Source organism: Pan paniscus, chromosome 1 (genome assembly GCF_029289425.2).
Source record: "Pan paniscus chromosome 1, NHGRI_mPanPan1-v2.0_pri, whole genome shotgun sequence".
NCBI classification, from domain to species: Eukaryota; Metazoa; Chordata; class Mammalia; order Primates; family Hominidae; genus Pan; species Pan paniscus.
The window spans coordinates 8,046,322-8,068,609 of NC_073249.2; the positions used below are offsets into that span (position 1 = coordinate 8,046,322).

At 39.5% G+C, this 22,288-nt stretch overlaps 1 protein-coding gene across 10 annotated transcripts in view; it reads left to right on the plus strand.

Moving 5' to 3' along the window:
• Positions 1 to 22,288, plus strand: part of RGS7 (regulator of G protein signaling 7) — a 591,371-nt gene that overhangs the window by 257,463 nt on the left and 311,620 nt on the right. For 9 of the 10 annotated variants that reach the window (XM_034949698.4, XM_034949699.3, XM_034949703.4 and 6 more), the window contains one exon: positions 11,300 to 11,396. In XM_034949698.4, the coding sequence (XP_034805589.3) occupies positions 11,300 to 11,396 (97 nt within the window). Of the gene's footprint in view, positions 1 to 11,299; positions 11,397 to 22,288 lie in introns of those variants that run through there. The other variant, XM_034949733.3, reaches the window with a different exon arrangement.

Genomic DNA, 22,288 nt, shown 5'->3' on the forward strand with positions numbered 1-22,288 from the left:
ATTATACAGAATGTTTACAGGGAGTATATTGTAAAAAGCAGTTGGCGATATTTAACCCTCAAATGTGTTACAACAGACATTTGAATAAAGAACTTAACGTTTAATATTTTAATACTATTAAAGTGGGAATTCTTAATTATTATTATTATTATTTTTTTGAGATGGAGTTTAGCTCTTGTTGCCCAGACTGGAGTGCAGTGGCATGATCTTGGCTCACTGCAACCTCTGCCTCCCGGGTTCAAGCGATTCTCCTGCCTCAGCCTCCTGAGTAGCTGGGATTACAGGCACCCAACACTAAGCCCGGCTAATTTTTGTATTTTTAGTAGAGAGAGGGTTTCACCATGTTCGTCATGCTGGTCTCAAATTCCTGAACTAAGGCGATCCACCTGCCTCAGCCTCCCAAAGTGCTGGGATTACAGGTGTGAGCCACTGCGCCCGGCCGGAATTCTTAATTATTTCAAATAGAAAATAATATTAATTATAAAAGTAATACGTCCTGTTGGTGAACATACAAACACAGCAAAGAAGTATTTAAAGTAAAAAATGGGGGGTGATGATTCCTCATGGACCATGCCACAGATAGCAAAACTAATGCAAATTACCAAAGCTTTTATAATCTAAAGAGAATGATATTTATGTTAATAAATAACTTATATGTAAGTCACGTAAAGTAAGGTAGGGTAAAAAAAATTTAAACTAAAAATAAAGATCTCAAGTAGTTTAACAGAGTCTATGATCATATTCTGTTGGGATGAGAGAGGTAAGGGGAGGGATAAAGACGGACGTCAGTAGGAAATTACAATTTGGAATGATCCTAGAAGTATAACTGAATTTCCACAGGCACAGATGGAAAAGGGAAGGGTGCAGCTGGCATGAGGAAGTGTATGTGAGAAGGTGAGGCAGGCAGGAGCAATTTTTGAGCATGTGGGAAGCAAGTTATAACGCTAGAATGACAGTTGGGCGTCATATCGTGGATAAATTTGGGTGGTCATTTCGCTTACAGAAAATTCATGGGGTTGTCAGGCCAATGAAAGTTTTAAACAAGAGATGAAATATTTAAACTTGTTCCCAGGTTAATTCTGGGGTTTGCTACTTGAGCGAACTGATGTGAGCTCAAATGGGATCAGGAGGTAAGGAGTTCGTATAAGAGAGAATTTCAAGCAGGCAGTATGTGAACTAAGTTGATAGCAAAGGTGGAATTGTGTTTGAAAATGACTACAGAGACACCTTCCAGAAAGGTTCAAATTGTCAAGTTGGAGAGGCAGAAGTAGAAGGATTCTGACAGAATTCATTATTCTGTGCAGGAGTCTTACTCATTCCCATCTTGACGCCGAAGATGAAGCAATTGATTAAAGTATTCATGTGCTCTGCCTCCTCCTTTCCTTTATAGCTCTCTATCCTGCCTACCCTCTAGGATCAGCTTAATCTTACTTTTCCCATGAAGTCTTTCCCAAATAGTTCAGGGGACATTGACAACTCTCCTATTTGAACTTTGACTGCAATAAAAATTAGCCACGAGGCTCCTTTTGAGAGTTAAAGAAGTGATACCTCCTAGGAACAAAAAAGAAATCTGGAAACCTAAGTTACTCTTTCACATACATTTAGCACCGCTGGTATTTTCTACCTCGGGGCAAATACTTACCATGCGGAAGAGTGCAATGTAATTAACCAGGTGGCCTATTTGGTCATGCTACTTCCGTCTTTCTGTCTTTCATAGCTGTGAAATCTCATTCAGTTGTTTGACTTCTCTGTCCAACATTCTTTTCTGCATCAATTTTTGTCTTTCTTTGGCGCTTTTTTTTTTTTGAGACGGAGTCTCGGTCTGTTGCCCTGGCTGGAGTGCAGTGGTGTGTTCTTGGCTCACTGCAGCCTCTGCCTCCCGGGTTCAAGCGATTCTTCTGCCTCAGCCTCCCGATAGCTGGGATTACAGGCGGGCATCACTACGCCCAGCTAATTTTTGTATTTTTAGTAGAGACCGGCTTTCACCATGTTGGCCAAGCTGGTCTCAAACTCCTGACCTCGTGATCCACCTGCCTTGGCATCCCAAAGTGCTGGGATTACAGGTGTGAGCCACCGCACCTGGCCCTTGGGCTCTTTCTCATTATTCAGCAACCACCCACTCTAATTTTTTTGAGACTGCTTTTCTTACACTTTTCTCTGCTATATAACTCTATCCATGTATCGTTCAATGGGTTTTTATATTGAATAAGGTGATAACGAATGCCTTTAGTTTCTCTGCCCAGCACCCCTTCCAACTCCACCTCCAGTGTTATAAATCAAAGTTTTTGCCCCAAAATTCAGGTATGGAAATTAGAGAAGGAATTTCTCCTTGGGTTCATATAAACTTGTCTGCATTAAATAATGAGATTCAGAAAATATGATTAAGTGTAGAATTTATTTGAGCACAAAGTTTGAGGCTGTCACTACCTGGGTAACACAGACTCCAAAAGAATGGGGTTAGTGCATCCAAGTGTGGAGGTAAGGTTTCACTTATATAGGTAGAGACAGAGAAATGTTAACAGAGTTGCAACATTTTTCATGCAAGACCAATTCTTAGATTATGTTACAGGAGTTTGATTAGTTATAGTTTACTACATTCCAAGGAAGACTGATTCGACATTTTATAAGGAGGAATAATAGACTCTTATTTATGGCACCTTTCAGCCTTTCCTAATCATCCACAGCACAAGAGTAACATACTGTAATCTGTAATCGGAGAAGCAGGAATTGCAGCTGCATGCTATGTGCTCAGGCCATATAGTCACATTTTTCTCAAAGCTCAAATAATTTAAAGTTCCAACAGCTTTAAGTTGGAATTATTTAATTTCACAAACTGTAAAGCTCAAGCAGTAAGGGCAGCCATTTTTGCTGTTCTGTGCATTGAAGAACTAAGAGAGGACTCTAGGCTGAGAAGACAAAGTGGGATCACCACAAGGAGCAGAGTGGAGGGGGCAGTAAGCATGCCCTAAAGGCGGGCTGCTTATGAGACCCACTCATGTGCCCGTCTTCGAGTTCCAGAAAACATCCCACAGTACTTACAACACATGTCTTTGTTCATGACAATTGAATTTGGGATTCTGTCAACCCAAGTAATCCCAACAAACACAGTGAGCATAATTGTTTATTTATCTGTTTATTTATTTTCAGTAGAGGTTATATTCCTTGAGATGAATGAGAGAAATGCTTTATTTAAAAAAAAAAAAGCAGAAACGTCTATAAATTAGAAAAAAAACCTCTACTTTATTTCTGCAAAATCACAAAAGGATAAAATTTCTAAGTTTCTAAGCTTCTAAGCTTTCAAATGAGTTATGTTATCGTGTGTGTGTGTGTGTGTGTGTGTGTGTGTGTGTGTGTGGTGGTGTTTTTTTTTTTTTTTTTTTGGAGACGGAGTCTCGCTCTGTCACCCAGGCTGGAGTTCAGTTGCGCGATCTCGGCTCACTGCAACCTCCGCCTCCCAGGTTCAAGGGATTCTCCTGCCTCAGACTCCTGATTAGCTGGGACTACAGGCACCTGCCACCACACATGACTAATTTTTTTGTATTTTTAGTAGAGACAGGATTTCACCATGTTGGCCAGGCTGGTCTCAAACTCCAGACCTCAGGTGATCCGTTGGCCTCGGCTTCCCAAGTGCTGGGATTATAGGCATGAGCCACCATGCCTCACTGAGTTACTGTTTTTTAAATAAATAAATCTATATTTAAGATAAACTAGGACAGATTTACATGCAATAAGATTTTACTAGTTTCTATTTTTAGTCGATTATTCATGAAAATGGCAGTTTTTTTATATGAAAAGAGTAATTCTGAGTTAAGATACTGACTGCAATAAACTATAACATGGGGAAAAATCATATCAATTAGAAGCAGCTTTAATTGAATTATTACAGCAGAAAACAGTTTGTCTTGCAAATTTTAATCTCATTATTCTTAATTTAACTTTCATTAGAGACTGACTCTACTTTCTCTGTTTTCACTGATGAATTCACAAGTGTAAATGATTTTCTGCATTCGAAAGGCTTTCTGAAGTAAAAAGAATTATAGGCGAATTTAAATTATGAAAACCTGCCACCACCTAATTGCCCAAGAAATCCAAGAAGCGCTTCAGTGATCATTTCTCCCATTTTCATAGCTAGCACTTAAAATGACAGAACACACCATAATTTGAAAGTATGTGCACATAGAAAAAAGCCATTCAATCTGCTCACTTAGTCTCCCATTTATATCTCCAAATGCCTGTGCTTAATGGTGGTTGTAAGGCAGAGTTGGAAAACTTCTTCTGAAATTTTGATTGATTCATTTCTTTTTCAGAATTACAGAGTACAAAACGTTTTAGCTTTACTTCATAACAAATGTTTTGCCTACAGTCACGGTGTCTCTGTAAAGCGATTGGCTTAATGAAATCAATAATAATGATATTGTGGTAAAGTTCCGGCAAATATAGCTACAAGTTAATTTAATTAAACTCCCATAATTGTTTAGAACATTAGAGAACTGGAAAGGTTTCAAGGCAGTGATTTTGTTTTCATCAATATGTGGGAGCCCTGTCTGGCAGCCCCTCTTGAATAATTAGTAACTCTCTTCAAAGAAGATGGACCTGTGTAATATGCTCCTTCTTTCATTCCGCCAAGTGTTCGGGCGGGGACTGTTTAACCTGAGCCTTTTTGAAATACATCACAAGCTTGAAGTGACATCTAAACTATTCCAAAGGAAATGCTAATTATGAATTCCTGGGAAAAGAGCAGGGTGTTGAAGTTCAATAGTGCCTTTCATCTTGAGGGCTTACACATGGCAATGAACTTGAGTGTCACATCTACAAGCAAGAAGACAGCCTCATCAACAGCCACTGATTTACTCTCTTGCGTTAAAGGAAGAAATTCCTCTAACAAGTAAGCTGAAGTATCTCTGCATTAGATAGAGCAGAAAAAATAAGAGGGATAAGGGTGTTTTAACCTGCACTACGCTGAGCTACTCTGTGTCACTATTTCTGATGCTGATAATGTATTTTTCACAAAAGTTACATACAAAGAAAAAAACATATCAAACATCTCAAGACCAAATCTTAAATTAACTTCCACTTTTGTTTTGAGGCTCTCAGAAAAAGCAAACATATGCCTTAAACAAAAATACACCAATCCCCTCTCCTCTTTTTAAAGTGAGCCTCCATTATGGACCAGGCACTTTATGTATTAACAATGCAAAGATGAGTAAGGTGAGAATTTTTTCCTCCAGAAGTTTACATCTAAGGGAAAACAGATAGTTTTACTAGTTAATGAAATATGGAGGGTTCTGTAACAGAAGCATAAAAAGTTTTGAATGAGTTCAGCAATACATATTCTCAAAATTACTTTGCAAAATACAGTTGTTTTACTTTTATCACACATAGTGAATCAGTTTGCATTAAAAAATTAAGTCTTGCAAACAGCACTCAATTTAATTTAATTTTTAATCTTCTAAATAACTTCGAGGCAAATTTGTCAAGAAAAGATGACAGCAAAGACATTTTCATTTTGTTAAAAGTGAATGCCATCTCATTTCCCCTTCTAAATATGATTTTTTCATAGCTTACATAGCCTTTGCTTATATGCACAGATATTTCCCCTGACATTTCTTCAAATCAAATCTCCTGTCTTGCAGGGGCCAACATGAACTCAGTTTTTTACAGGAAATCAAAAACAGAGCTTACGTATAGGCATCTCTGACTACTTATTGCTTGACAATTTATTGCGTCTAACAAATATTTGCACTTAACTACAGCATCTTTGCCGGCTGAATTATAAAAGAAAAAGGATCCGTATCTTCCTAGTACAACGATGAAGGAAGAAAATTATGTTGATGATGATGATGATGATGGTGTTGGTGGTGGCATCATAGTAAGCATGTAATTAGCATTGTTTCACTAATTCTCACCCTTGATGTATACAATTTATGATTATCTCCATTTTACAGATGAGATAACCGAATCTTTGAGTGTTAAATTAACTCACCTGTTTAGATGGCTTGTAAGTAGTACAGTCAGGATTCAAACTCAGGTCTAACCGGCCTAAATGCATGTTTTTAATAACTACGTCTTGCATTGAAACTAAAATGTGCTGACAATTGGAAGCAAATACATTTGTATAAGGTCTTGTTTGATTTATTATTTTATTTTATTTATTTTTGAGACAGAGTCTCATTCTGTAGCCCAAGCTGGAGTGCAGTGGCAGGACCACAGCTCACTGCAGCCTTGACCTTCTGGGCTCAAGAGATCCTCTCACTTCAGCCTCCTGGGTAGCTGGGATCACAGGTGCTTGCCACCACGCCCAGTTCATTTTCGTATATATTTTTTTAAGAGATAGAGTTTTGCCATGTTGCCCAAGCTGGTCTCAAACTCCTGAGCTCAAGTCATCCTCCTGCGTTGGCCTCCCAAAGTGCTGAGATTACTGGCGTGAGCCACTGAGCCTGGCCTGGCTTTATTTAATTTAATAGCTTCATCTATTTGTCTGTAACAGGGAATTGGCTCTTTGACCTAGTGTGGAAACTTACCTCCTTCTGAATGCTGATGATTATTTCCAGACTTCAATCATTTTGTAGCTAGGAGAAGTCTTACAGATCATCTACTTTGAACTTCTTAAGAGTAAAGAAAATAGCCTTCAGAAAAATCCTTGGTGACCCAAGGCATGCCAGCTCTCCTGCCCATGCCCATCGTCTAGTGTTCTCTTCTCCCATGCCCAGTTTCCTCACCCTCAGAAACAGGCTTATGGAAGTGAAAACACACAACTCAATGGCATTTTAATGAATATATGCATGTGCATATATGTGTGTGCATACACATGTATACATGCATATATATGCGTGTGTGTAAGTATATATATATACACACATATATATACACACACATACATATATATATATGGGATACTTGAGGTACCTGAGTCTTTTGGCCTTAGACTAAATTGCCCCAAATATTTTCATATTTATTGGAGTTGCTTTTTACTATCCCTCATACCTCTGTCTAACTAACTTGCTCTGTTTTTTTTTTTGCTTGCTTGTAGCATTTTTCTTCTCATCCAATTGCTGTTGCTAATAGTGAGAAAACAGACCATCAAGCATGTTCAAGTCATGCTTAGTATAAAAATTAATAGACTCTGAGTGAATGCTCGAGGGAACATCAACAGATAAGATGCATGTGTTTTTTTATGTGGACTTGGTGACTGTGACAACCAAAATGAGTGATTGAGACATAAATCTCAATCACTGAAGCTTGTTGAGCCAGCTTGAGGACAAGTTACGGATGCCTGTTTGGCTGTTTTTCCCAGAAGTTCTTAGGAGGTTTAGTATTTATACATTTTCCTTAAAAAAGAGGAGGCAACAGTGAGAGGAATGATTACATACTTGCGAGACTTTAATTAGTGCCCTGTAAGTTTACTTTTTACATAAGATAAGGTGAACATTTGAAGAAAAAGGGAATGGAGGGAGCAGACATCCCAGAGAGGAGTGAAGGAATGACTGATCTCATTTTAGCTTTGTTCTGTCCTGGGAAGATAAGTCATTAATCAACATTATCAATGTGGAGTCTTTCAAAAGGGTCAGTTTCTGTTTGCCCCTTAGGGAAGAAAGCCTGATAGTGGTTAGTGAGGAAGGGGTACAACGAGGTGTGTCCCACCCCCCATCCCATCATGGCCATGAACTTAGCTTCCAGGGTTTCCCTGGGGTCCCGTTAGCCAAGAGGGGGTCCCTTCAGTCATTTGAGGGCTAGAATTTTCTTTTTCTTTCTTAATTGATTTTAGTTTTTAGAAAGCAGGGTTGTTTTTTTTTTTATGTGTCTTTGTTTTTCATTTTGTTGTTGTTGTTGTTGTTTTCTTTTGTTTGTTTTTGTCTCATTCTAGGCCATGAGAAGGTTCATGGATAAATTATGTCTGGATAAAGATAAAAACAGCTGAATGCATGTACATGATCACGTTTTCAGTCTAGAACACCAATCCTATTTTTACTTGGAGTTAAAATTTTTTTCTCTTGTGGAAATGATGACTCAGAAAAATGGAGTATTTTGAAATACAACCACAGAAGTCACTTTTACTTTCCAGCCTCCTATTCTCACTCCTTTAGGATCCCATGAACTGAGAGGGGATGAGACTGTACAAAGAAAACACTGCCACTCATAGCTACGCACCTTAATTCAGCCCGAAGCAGAGGTGACTGCTGCCACATCTCTAGGTGCTGAGATGAAAGTGCGAGTCAGAGAGGTTTCCATGTCCCTCTAATCCAGCCTGCTTTAAACCATTAAGCAGATAATACAAGGGTTTAGAGGCTGATATGAGGCAGGACAAAGCAGCTTATTCTGCATTTCTGAACATTGTGGCAGGTCAATCATGAACAAATAGTAACAAAATAAAAAGTCATGAGAGTATATCTATTTTCATGTTTCTATACTTAGAGATCTTTATTACAGATCTTTATTACAAAAGATCTGTAATACCAAATACAAAAGGGTATTTGGTATTTGGTTATTGTTGGGGTCTTTTACAGGCCTGATAAAAGCATTTTTCTTTCTTTCTTTCTTTCTTTTTTTTTTTTTTTTTTGTTTTTTTTTGTTTTTGAGGTGAAGTCTCACTCTGTCTCCCAGGCTGGAGGGCAGTGGTATGATCTCGGCTCACTGCAAGCTCTGCCTCTGGGGTTCAGGTGATTCTCCTGCCTCAGCCTCCTGAGTAGCTGGGATTACAGGCGCCTGTCACCATGCCCAGGTAATTTTTGTATTTTTAGTAGAGACAGGGTTGCGCCATGTTGGCCAGGCTGGTCTGGAACCCTTGACCTCAGGTGATCTGCCTGCCTTGGTCTCCCAAAGTGCTGGGATTACAGGCGTGAGCTACCGTGCCCAGCATCATATTCTTTTTATACTTGATTTCTGAGCCAACTTAGAACTATAACCATAAAGACAGGCACGTAGGGGTCACAACATCACCCTGATTGCTGATAAAGGTATTATGGAAGAATGTTTGTGCACAAGTCACTGTTAATCCTGAAACACAATCCTGAATAGACTTGCTCACCCACTAGGGCAGGCATCTCTACATCAGCAGAGTTAGATGTGGGCTTCTAGCCGAGAGAAAAAGAGTGGGCCCTGCAGGCCAGTTTCTCATTCCCAGCTCTTCTATCTGATAAGTCAGCTCAGCTCCCCTGGAGTAAATTAGGGGGCAGAGACAGGCAAGGGGATTAGGGTAATGGTGCTCCTTCCACATGGAAAGAAACATGAAGGTGGAGAATAAGCATCCCCAGATATCATGGGTGTGCATGGACATTTGGTCTAATATTTGTTGTTCTATATATGTACCAGGCTTTATATATGTTGTATCATTTGCCCTTAAAATACTTTACCCCACCCTAGGCCCAATGCAATCCCATGAAGAACGCTATGAAGAAATTATTACAAGTATTATTATCACCATTTTATGGATCAGAAAACTGAGTCTTAGAGAGGTTATTTAACTTACTCAAAGAACACAGATAATAATTACAAGAGCTAAGAGTCAAATACAAACCTGTGTTTCATTAAAACCCATTCTTTCCACATCTCCAGTTATTTGTCATAGTAATACATCTGTTCATAGTGTGATTACAACATAGTAATACATCCGTTGATACCAAGAACATTAAATTTCTTAGCTGAAAACCATTCTAAAGCTGTGTTGATGGAAATTTTTTTTTTTTTTTTTTTTGAAACGGAGTCTCGCTCTTTTTCCCAGGCTGGAGTGCAGTGGCGCCATCTCGGCTCACTGCAAGCTCCGCCTCCTGGGTTCACTCCATTCTCCTGCCTCAGCCTCCCGAGTACCTGGGACTACAGGCGCCTGCCACCACGCCCAGCTAATTTTTCGTATTTTTAGTAGAGATGGGGTTTCACCGTGTTAGCCAGGATGGTCTCAATCTCCTGACCTCATGATCCGCCCGCCTCGGCCTCCCAAAGTGCTGGGATTACAGGTGTGAGCCACCGCGCCCGCCAATGGAAATTTGATAATTCATTAATATAAAGTTTAGACTGTGTTTTTTTGAACTGTTTACTTTGAAATAATTTTAGGCTTATAGATAAAAAGAAGATAACAGAATTCCCATACACCCTTTACTCAGCTTCCCTTAATGTTAATATCTTACATAACCATGGCATAATTATCAAAACAAGAAATTAACATTAGTACAACACTATTAGCTAAACTACATACTTTACTCAGATTTCACCTGGGTTGTCACTATTGACTGAATTTTTTGAGGGTAGGAACTGTATTGTATGCATTTTCATATCCACAGTGCCCAGTCATGTATCTGGTATAGAGTTAGTGATAAGTGGTTGTGGAATGAGTAAATGGATGAATGGATTTTAAGTCCCATACTACCACTTGGGTATGTTTGTGTGTCTCTGCATCTCCCAGGTTTAGAAGCCCATGAGTAAAGTCTGTGGCTATGATTTGAATGAATGAATGTTCTTCAAAACTAAATTCCACATTGACTTTGTGAAGCACAGCCCTTTAGAATTACCAGCAATTTGTAAAAGTAAAAGAGAGTGTACTGATGAGATTGAAACAAAGATAAAGGGGAATCTAGTGAACGGGCAGAAGGCTGTGGTGTTACATTCATTTTATTGTATATATATGTGTGTGTGTGTGTGCATGTGTGTGTACATGCACGTGTGTGTGTACTCGTGTGCATATATGTGTGTGTGTACATGTGCATGTGTGGTGTGTATGTGCACATGCATGAGTGTATGTGCACGAGAGTGTGTATGTGTGTGTATTTGTTTCATAACACACTTCGGTAAGTACCCGGGCAAGAGATGTAATAGTAATTGGCAATCAGTCCTGGATTTCTAGGCAGGTTTTAGAACTTTATTTTAAAACAAAATCACGGAAATTCTCTTGCTTGAAGAAGCAATTCAAGCAGATGCTTTTAAGGCTCTACTTGCTTTTGCACTGATTTCAGTAGAGGTAACATTAATGAAGCATGAATGTGCTATGACAATGGTTTCTAAAACCTTGTGAAATAAACACTCTTTGATCTTAAGCTTTATAACCAAGGTACATCAGGAGAAAGACAATATTCAAAGCACAAAATTCCTATTGGTAGCTTAATGGAACCTAACATGGCTGTTTTTCTTGCTGTTTCCTCCATCTGTTTTTAACAGAATTTAAACTATTAATGTGGCAAAAACTAGAAAGGCAAGAATACAGCATTGTTCTTAGTTGGGCAAAACAGGAATACAAAATTGTTATGAGAGCTGATTTTTTTTCAAAAAAGTTCAACTTCATAAAGGTTTTAATTATGTTATTATTGTTTAGATGGAAGACGTCATAGCACGGATGCAAGATGAAAAAAATGGAATTCCTATTCGTACGGTCAAAAGCTTTCTTTCCAAGATACCTAGCGTCTTCTCTGGTAAGTCTGCATGGAGCACAGTTCTATTTTCTCCTGTACCTCTTAGATAACTATTTAAAACTGATTCCAGCTGTTCACTAATGAAACTCTGTCTCTAATCCATTATTCAGTAACTACTTATAAAATGCCTGTGGTATATTTATCATGTGAAACACTTGAAATGATAGTAAAACAAAACACCAAAAATCATGACCCTGCTCTAGGTTAGTTTGTAAAGACCGAATGAACAAATGCGAAGTAAAACAATATTAAAATAAAGACGTATAAAAAACAATGTTATGAAGGTTGTATATGGAAATTAGGAGGGTGAAAAAAATCAATGATTTCTTTTTCCTGACTGATGGGGAGTAAGGAAAGGGTTTCTACAGAGCAGTGGTGAGCTGTTTGAAAGATGAGGAAGAGCCATACTCTCTCAAGACTGCTGTCACCACCAACTGTGCTCACCGAACTCGGCAGTGACCAAACTGTAGAGAACTTGGGTCAGGTTATGAGGGTCTGTGAAAGCTAGCCAAAGAATCTAATTCTGATAAAAGGGGAAATATGGAGACGTTTAAAATTTTTGGCAGAGGATATTGTGATGAAAGTGCTCGGGATAAATTGGCATTCAGTAAGGGCAATAGCACTGTGACAAGGGTAAGGCTGTTGCAGGAACAGGTTTGGGTGCCCAGGTCCTGATATCCAAGGGCTGAAGGAATAGAGAGGAAAGAGCGTGAGGGTTTAGTGAATAACTAGGCATGCAGAATAAAAGACATAGCCCAATGGATTTCATTTTTTTGTTGTTGTTGGTTTATTTTAAAATGGGGAGACTGAGAGATGAAAGAATCATTATCCAAAATGAGGAACCCCCACGGATTTGATTGGCAATGACTGGAGAAACCCAAGACACAAGGAAGAGTCATAAGCTAAGCATCTGTGCTCTGACTCCAGGGGGCAGTGAAAGTGCCAGTTTTGGGGCCTGGGATGTGCTGGGGCATGGCCTGGCACAGCTTAGGGAAGAGGTGAGATCAGACAGCCCGAAGCCTCAGCAGCGAGGAGGGAGAAGAAGGTGGCTGATGCTGAGTGTGGGTGGGAAGGGTGCTTCAAGGGATTCCTGTACAAGGGTTGCAGGCTGCTTCCTCATGACCAGGATCAAGAGAAGATTCATGATCAGGAAGCTGTCAAGCCTAGGAAGAGGGTAGAGATCAGGACAGGAATAACAGGGAAGCAGGCCTCCGCGTTGGGGTTTGAGATCTGTGTTGCTGTCAGAGAGAAGAGAGGGAGCTTGGAGCTGAGGAGAGCTACTGTGGAATGACATTTTGCTCTAAGGAAATGTGTCTTCTTTTTTCCCTGTCACTCCCTCTTATGCCCACTTCGTTCTAGTTTCTTGCTTTTTCTTAATGATGCCTTGCACTTTTTACATCTGTGGCTTCACTCCACTTCTCCTCTCCTCACCGTCCCACTTACAGGCCATTCTGCCTGTTAAATTCCATCCATTCTTCAGTAGTCAGTTCAGAGAGCTCACTGGTGAAAACTCTCCTGAAGCTTTTGCCTCTTTGCTCTCAAAGACCTTGGTTTTTGCATCTCTTGTGTGCTCCACTTTGTCTTAGAGTTATTTTGCATATGTCTTATATCCCTGGCTAAACCTTAAGCTCCATTTGGTCAAGGATTCAGAGTTAACTCCACATCTAAACACACATATAAAAATGTTACTCATATATATATTGATGAGCTAATGAAAGGGATGAACTTATCTCCTTTAGAATTCGGGCAGATAAATGCACTACGTTGCCATCCTGCACTGGGAACTGTGGTCAGTTCAACTGTGTATGGCCTGCTTAGAGGCATTCTAATTCAGGAATTATGAAAATACATAGGCTAAACAAAAAACTTTGCTCATCTGATTAAGTTTGGCTACAATTTTGTGATACCCACTCTAGTGGAGTCTAAAATTTTTGATTGAGTTCTTCAGATAGCAAATATCTCATCAGCAAGCTGTTGGAAGAATTCTTGGTTGACAACATTAAGATTTTAATTGAAAAATAAGATTGGACATATAGATTGAGAATTAACCTGGGAATCTCTGATAATTGTTTTAATGTTCACTGCTGTAAAATAACAGTGGTAGCTATTCAATAAAGAGAATATCAATGACATTTTTCACGTTAATGTAATTAGGTCCAAGTAATCATTTTATGTTCCCTGGAAACTTTGCAGGCGCGCTCTGCCTCGTAGGTTCAATTAGATGCTTTGTCGTGGATTTACTTGGTATATCTAGTATTATGTCTAGCACTTATCAGCTTCTTTATATTAATATTCCCAAATTATAATGTTCTCAAGCTCCATTCACTTTACTAGAAGTTTTCAGTCTTTTCTAGTTAATATCCCTCCCCAGATTTTTCTTATAATCTGTGGGGATTGTTAATTCCTCTATTCTTTTGTGGCCCAACTCGCAATGGACTGCTGGCTTTCCCAGCTCTTTCAGCTTCCCCCTTCTCTCCCTGAGCATGTTTCATGGTCTACTGCAGAGCTTCTAATGAAACAAGGAATCCGCTGACTTTATTGCCCTTAGTAGAACCAGAAACCATTGTGATGAAGTCCTGCCGTATGTGAAAGGAGGGTAGTGCAGTTGTTGCAGACTGGAGTCAATCTTTGCTATGGACTGTTCCACACGGAAGGAAGGATGGCAAATGTGGTAAATCTAACTTTCTCAAGTTACCAATTTGTGCTCCTTAAAGCCTCATTACTTCCATGGACTGTTAGTATCAGAATCACTTGGAAACTTACAGGGAGAGATGTGTTAAAGAATGCGAAATTACAGCCACATAGTTCCAGTGTTCTATGCCACCGTAGAATGACTATAGTTAACAATAATATATTGTGTAGCTTCAAATAGCTAGGAGGACATTCAGCCGTCCTGACAGAAAGAAATGATAAATATTTAAGATAATGGATATGTTAATTACTCAAAAAGGATAAATGTTTATCATTTCTCACTTTTCATTATTTATCACCATACATTATTTGTTTCTTGTTTTGTTTTGTTTTTTGAGACAGTCTTGCTCTGTCACCCAGGCTGGAGTGCAGTGGTGCAAACGTGGCAGCCTCACCCTCCTGAGCTCAAGCAATCCTCCTGCCTCAGCATCCCAAGTAGCTGGGACCACAGGCACCTGCCACCACGCCTGGTTGATTTTTAATTTTTTGTTTGTTTGTTTTGGTAGAGACAAGATCTCACCATGTTGCCTAGGCTAGTCTCAAATTCCTGGGCTCCAGTGATCTTCCTGCCTTGGCCTCCCAAAGTGCTGGGATTATAGGCATGAGCCCAGCCATCATACATTATTTGTATCAAAACATCACTATGTATCCCATGAATATGTACAATTATTATTTGTTAATTTTAAAAGAAAATATAGTATCTGGACCCACCCCCAGATGTACTAAATTAGAACCGCAATTTGTGCACTAAAGTTTAAGACATATTGCCTTAAAATGCACCCAGAGAAGCTGGGCAGCTCCGGGGAGCATGCTTGTTTTATTGAGAGCTCTGGGATCAGTGGCCACCTTGCTTGTGCCTATCTTTTTCTTTGAAGGGCTGTAATCATCTCTGCAGTCTGGCCTCAATCAAGTCCACCCCAGTCTATCTAATGACTTTTTAAAAAAAATTTTACTTGGGGAAGGAAAAAGCAGTTAGGAAGAATAATCTAGTTCTTTCTCCTTCCTTTACTCCCAAGCTGAGAGTCTCTGTTGCCCCTAAGATTGATAGCTGTCAACAGCTTTGTGGGAGAATGAACACTACCCAACTCCACCAGACAACTCCCATGCTTCAAAGGAAAACATAGGTCATGGTGGCCAAGTAATGCGCATATCCACCTCAAGTGAAAACAGCTGTGTTGAGAAAGTGATGCTATAATCCAATTCCCCCTGCAACATCTGCAATCCAGACCCAGATCATGTCAAAGAATGCAATGACAAATATAATCTACCTAATAATAGGGTTTGTGTTTTGTTTTTGTTTTTCCTGCTAAATGCATTTTGTCCAGTGAAACATCTAAGACTTTTCTTTGTCTTTTTTTTTTTTTTTTTTTTTTTGGTTTTAGAGTTGTTGATTTCAACCTCCTCGTTTCCATAGTCCCAAGACCATAGGACAGTATCTTTGGATAATTCCTCTATGCCATTTCCTTGAACTCTGAGATGAGAAATGTCCTTGAGTGGATCCAGTCACAGCATTACCTTTTTCTCCAGAAGTGCCTTCTCAGCTGCAGAGATAGCTCAGGCAGCTGCACAGGTTGTATGTGACCTGGTGTCTCAGGGCCAGGGAATGAGATCAGTGGTGTATGTACATTATAGAATTTGGCTAACAGCTCTCTCCCCTGGGCTTCTGTTGAGATTCCCAGAACTTTGGTGAAGTGTGTGTGTGACTCTGTGTGTGTGCATATGTGTGTGTGTTTATGTATGTCTGGCACTGAGGCAATGTAACCTAGGGGCTGGGTAATGCCCCTATGCAGAGAGCAGCAAAGGAAGCCTGTCTGCAGTTGAGAACAGTGAAGCATGTAAGGAAGGAGAAGCAGAGAAGACAAGGCAGAGAGTACTGGGTTACTGGTAGCTTTGCAGCTCTTGCCCCAGTCCTCAGGCACAGTCCAGCAGTCTGCACAAACTTCCTTCTGGTTTCTTCATCTCCTTCAATCCTCCACAGTAAAACATCTACCTTTTGTTTCACTATGTTTTCGACTTCGACTTCCCTTTTCTAGTTTAAACTTTTCCCATCTCAATATTTCTTCTAATTATACCTAGGAGTCATCCCCCATAGCACATGTATTGGACACAAAGTATTTATGGTTGCAAAAAAAAAAGGAGTGTACATAAAAAATGTTATAAAAGGAGAATATTTGGGATTGATGAAATGCCACTCTGGAGTATGGCTGCAACAAATTCTCTGGAGAAGGTCTTAGGAATGCAGATTTCAAATGCAAACCACAGATATTCTAATTCATTAGTGCTGAGATGGAACCAGGGAATCTATAATTTTTGTTTTTATTTTACTTTATTTTATTTCTTTTTTCCCCTAGATTAAATATGAAGCTCAGATTATAGAAATATGTATTTTTAAGCTGATTTTAAAAATATAGGATTGGTGTCTGCTGGTCTTAGATGCATGCTGACTATGTTTTTCTTTATATTTTTAATTCAATGCAATGAACATTGATCAAATACTCACTATGTTCCAGTAACTATACTGGGTTTTGTGGGCTAGTATTTTACCATTGCTGGAGAAATAGATTACATATACATTAGCAATAAACGTGTAACTAACTTGTATGAGGAACCAAGGTAATTTCCTTTAGCAGAGGTTAAAAAAGTCAGGTGTAGGAACAGAACTGTTTAAAGGCTATAACTTTGTAATCTCATCTTCAACAAAGAACTTGAATTGTCTGTCCTTAACTACAAAAAAAACCTTTAAGAAGTTTGAGTATAATAGTATCAAAGCCTTTAGAGCAGGCAGATAGATGATTATTTGTATCTTATTTTGTGATTTCTGCGAAATTGTACTAAAAGACATTTCCTTCATGCTCTCTAAGTTTCTAATGAAAAAAACAATAAAATAAATGTATTTTATAATAAACTACTAAAAAATTGTGTCTTTGAAGATAAACTTGACTTTTTCCTTTTTAAAAACAATAATGTATAACTTGTATTTTCCTTTTCCTTTTTTCTGTGGTTGCCAAGAAGTTCACTGCTAAATTTAATGTTCAATTCTTTCTTTTTCTCATGTGATTCATCCCTGACATATCTGCCTTTCTTTGTCTTCTAATTGTTTTTTTTTTTTCTATCTTTTATTGTTGTTCTTTTAAGTTTGTTGGGGGCTATATTGTAAATTGCTTCAAGTCATATTTTGAAGGCAGGTGAGGAATTAATCCTGAAGAGGCATCTGAGAAGTGTCTGCTTTGTGGTAAGGAGTGGTTTTGCCCGGAATCTGCCCCATACAAGTGGGGATATACATCTTGGCTTTGAACAAGTGCTCTACCACAATAGAAAAAGATGAAGTTCAAATATTATTCCATGAGAGTTTCATAAAAGTGCTCAGTCACTGTTAACACCATTATGTCTTCAAATTGAAAAAATAACTATATAGCTAAAAATATATTTGTAGATTTTGCTGAAGATTTTCTGTAAATGAAATCCATAAGTCTTATTCTTGCATGATAGCTCTTTCCCTGGAATTCATATCCTGTAACTTACAATGTTTATTCATTCTCTCATCTGAAAATCTTTGGTAAAGCAAACTATAACACTCATACCAGCTAAAAAATCCTTTGTACTTAAAACTCTAAATTTTAGAAGAATAGAGATCCAAATCCAGATGAAGCATAAAAGTTTATGAATAAAAGAGGAAATGATTAATTTTACATTTGTAAGATAGTTGCTTCATTTGTGGTACTATTTTAAACTACACCATTTACCTTGGCTACAGGCATATTTGAGTGAATTAAAACTGACAACATAGATTTTCACTTGCTTAACAAGATATTGAAATAGCACGTGGTTTCTTGTGTGCTGTATTCTAGAAAATACATTACAGTATAATAATATCAGATACTATTTGGATATAGATGTTTTGATTCATAATCATAGGTGCTTTATAAATTTTAGGTGCATTATATAATAAATAGGCTTTAAACCCTGATGACCGGAATAATTGCTTTTTTAATATTTTAAAAAATATTTTAATGTTTCCAAATAATTTCAATGAGCCCTTGAGATTTTTTTAAATAATAAAGTTGGTTTTTTGGTTTGTTTGTTTGAGGCAGAGTCTCATTCTGTCATTCAGGCTGGAGCACAGTGGCACAGTCATGGCTGTCTCCATTCCTGGGCTCAAGCACTCAAATTCCTGGGCTCAAGCAATCTTCCTGCCTCAGCCTCCCAAGTAGCTGGGACTACAGGCATGCACCACCATATCTGGCTAATTTTTTAAACTTTTTGTAGTGATAGGGTCTCACTGCATTACCCAGGCTAGTCTCAAACTCCTGGACTCAAGAGATCCTCATGTCTCTTCCTCCCAAAGTGTTAAGATTACAGATGCGAGCCATTGCATCTGGCCAGCTTTTTTATTTATTTATTTATTTATTTATTTATTTGTTTGTTTATTGAGACGGAGTCTCGCTCTGTCGCCCAGGCTGGAGTGCAGTGGCGTGATCTCAGCTCACTGCAAGCTCCGCCTCCTGGGTTCACGCCATTCTCCTGCCTCAGCCTCCCGAGTAGCTGGAACTACAGGTGCCTGCCACCACATTCGGCTAATTTTTTGCATTTTTAATAGAGACGGGGTTTCACCGTGTTAGCCAAGATGGTCTCGATCTCCCTACCTCGTGATCCACCTGCCTCGGCCTCCCAAAGTGTTAAGATTACAGGCGTGAGCCACAGTGCCCGGCCAGCTTTATTATTTTGATGACATCTATTTTTTTTTCTTTACTTTGGAGGAAAATATTAGTAATTTGGAAACCTTCTATGTGGTTAGTGGCTTTAAATACATTCATTTTATTCCTTTCAACACTTCAAGGAATTATTGCTTTTCTCCATTTCCTAGAGAAGGAAATAGAGGGTCAGAGAGTTCAAGCTTTTGGCCCCATTTTGAACAGTTTACTAATATGTAAACCACAGTGGGTTTGAGGCAAAATCCCATTCTGTTTCTCACCACCTCATGGGTAACCCCATGTTAGTTGTCCTTCACATGATGTCCTGTGTTGTTTCATTATGACAAGCACACGCATGTCAGAATTGGTAGGATTCTGGGTACCTGGGACTCTTACATTCATCTCCCAACATGCTCCTGTTCCAGATATAGTCCTGTGGAGTACTCATCAAAAACACCTGAGCTTTTGTCTTCATTTTACCTCTAAGGAGCAGTGTGATCCTGAGTAACCCACTATAGTTTTTTCACCTGTAAAATTTGGAGATTATATCTGATTATCTCCAAGTTTGTTTTCTGCATAAATTCTATAATTCAGAGAACCCAGTGAAGGAGAAAGAGTGGAAGAACAATTAATAGGATAAGATAATAATAAACTAGACTATTTACAAGGTAATTGAAATAGCAACACATCAATGGAAATCTCACTCTACTTTTTTTTTCTCAAGGCAATGCCATCCGTCTCATGGCTTAAATTAAATATTTCTAAATGTATGTTTCTAATTCAGACCTTTTCTCTGAACTCCAGTAAATTCAACTGTCTATACAGTATTTTCGCTTGGGTATGTCAAAGAAGTCTCAAACTGCACATGTCCAAGATGAGAGTCATTGTCTTACCCTCAGCCCCTTCCCTGGTTTCTGCCTCAGTAAAAATTGCACATGCCAGAAATGCCGGGGTCGCCTTGACTCTTCTTATCCCCCTCTTCTCATATCTGTTGCATCCACAAGTGCTGTCAGCTTAGCTTGGACCATGTATGCTTGTATTTCTCTACTGTAAAATCTTATCTCCGCTTACCTGAACTATCTCATTGATTCCTAACTAGTCTCCACATTCACTCTGCACTTCATCCTGCCTTTCTCCAAAGGGCAGCCACACTACTATTTTCGAATTGCAAACCTGTCCAATTAAAATCCATCTTTGATTTTAGGATTAAGACCGAAATTCCAAACAAGATCCCTATGGAAGAAAAAAAGTTTTCCTGTTCTCTCTCTCTCTTTTTTTTTTTTTTTTTTTTTGAGATGGAGTCTCACTCTGTCTCCCAGGCTGGAAAGCAGTGGCGCGATCTCGGCTCACTTCAAGCTCCACCTCCCAGGTTCACGCCATTCTTCTGCCTCAGCCTCCCGAGTAGCTGGGACTACAGGCGCCCGGCTAATTTTTTGTATTTTTAGTAGAGACGGGGTTTCACCGTGTTAGCCAGGATGGTCTCGATCTCCTGACCTCGTGATCTGCCCACCTCTTCCTCCCAAAGTGCTCTTGTTCTCTCTTATAGTCTGTTTATGGTTCTTACTAATTACCATAACAAAAGACAGATTAACAGGAGAAACACATACACATTTTCAGAGAGATATGCTGAAGGTACTAGTATTAGGGTGGAAGTTTAGTTATTATATTTGTTATACAAAAATGGAGGATTAGTTGGAGGTTCTTAGATTTTTAGGAAAATTACATCAATCGAGGGGTAACTGTTGGGGTGTTCATGGTTAAAATATGATTTCTGGGCTCTGACTGTGTTTCATTTTAGTCTCTGGTTTTTGGGGTTTGGCAAGCGTACGTCTACCTATGTCCCGCTTTTAGGCAGAAAAGGGAAAGGTGGAGAGCCCTTCATGCACTTTCTGTTTCTCAATTGCCTTTACCTCAGAATAATCAATATGCCAAAATGGTATGTTTTTTGGTGGCGTGTTCTGATCCTCTTCACCCTTAAGCAGCATCCTGGATCAGTCCCTCCCTGCCTCTCAGGCCTCATCTGGTATCACTTCCTCTCTCGCTCTCTTGATTCTAGTTATAGAGGTGACTTTTCCATGGCCACTCTGGTCATGGAGACTTATCCCTGCTCTGCTTTTTCCTCCATCTAAAATGCTTTCCCTCCTTTCCCCCTATGCCCAGTTGAGACCCACTCACCTTAGGTCTAAGCCAGTATATATATATATATATATATATAGAGAGAGAGAGAGAGAGAGAGAGAGAGAGAGAGAGATGGAGTCTTGCTCTGTGGCCCAGGCTGGAGTGCAGTCGCGCAATCTCAACTCACTGCAACTTCCGCCTGCCAGGTTCAAGCGATTCTCCTGCCTCAGCCTCCCGAGTAGCTGGGACTACAGGCACCTGCCACCACGCCCGGCTAATTTTTTGTATTTTTAGTAAAGACGGGTTTCACTGTGTTAGCCAGGATGGTCTCGATCTCCTGACCTCGTGATCCACCGGCTTTGGCCTCCCAAAGTGCTCCTGTTCTGTCTTATGGTCTGTTTATGGTTTTTACTAATTAAGATAACAAAAGACAGATTAACAGGAGAAACATACACATTTTCAGAGGGATATGCTGAAGGTATTGGTATTAGGGTGGAAGTTTAGTTATTATATTTGTTATACAAAATGGAGGATCAATTTAGTTGGAGGGTCTTAAGATTTTTAGGAAAATTACATCAATCAGGGGGTAATTGTTGGGGTGTTCATGGTTAAAATATGATTTCTGGGCTTTGACTGTGTTTCATTTTAGTCTCTGGTTTTTGGGGTTTGGCAAGCGTACGTTTAACTATGTCCCGCTTTTAGGCAGAAAAGGGAAAGGTGGAGAGCCCTTCATGCATTTTCTGTTTCTCAATTGCCTTTACCTCAGAATAATCAATATGCCAAAATGGTATGTTTTTTGGTGGCGTGTTCTGATCCTCTTCACCCTTAAGCAGCATCCTGGATCAGTCGCTCCCTGCCTCTCAGACCTCATCTGGTATCACTTCCTCTCTTGCTCTCTTGATTCTAGTTATAGAGGTCACTTTTCCATGGCAACTCTGGTCATGGAGACTTATCCCTGCTCTGCTTTTTCCTCCATCTAAAATGCTTTCCCTCCTTTTCCCCCTATGCCCAGTTGAGACCCACTCACCTTAGGTCTAAGCCAGTTTCTATATATATATATATATATATAGAGAGAGAGAGAGAGAGAGAGAGAGAGAGAGAGAGAGAGATGGAGTCTTGCTCTGTGGCCCAGGCTGGAGTGCAGTTGCATAATCTCAGCTCACTGCAACTTCTGCCTCCTGGGTTCAAGCGATTCTCCTGCCTCAGCCTCCCGAGTAGCTGGGATTACAGGCATGCACTGCCACGCCCAGCTAATTTTTGTAGTTTTAGTAGAGACGGGGTTTTGCCATGTTGCCTGGGCTGATCTCAAACTGCTGACCTCAAGTGATCTGCCCACCTCGGCCTCCCAAAGTGCTTGGGTTACAGGCCTGAGCCACCGCACCCAGCTTCTTA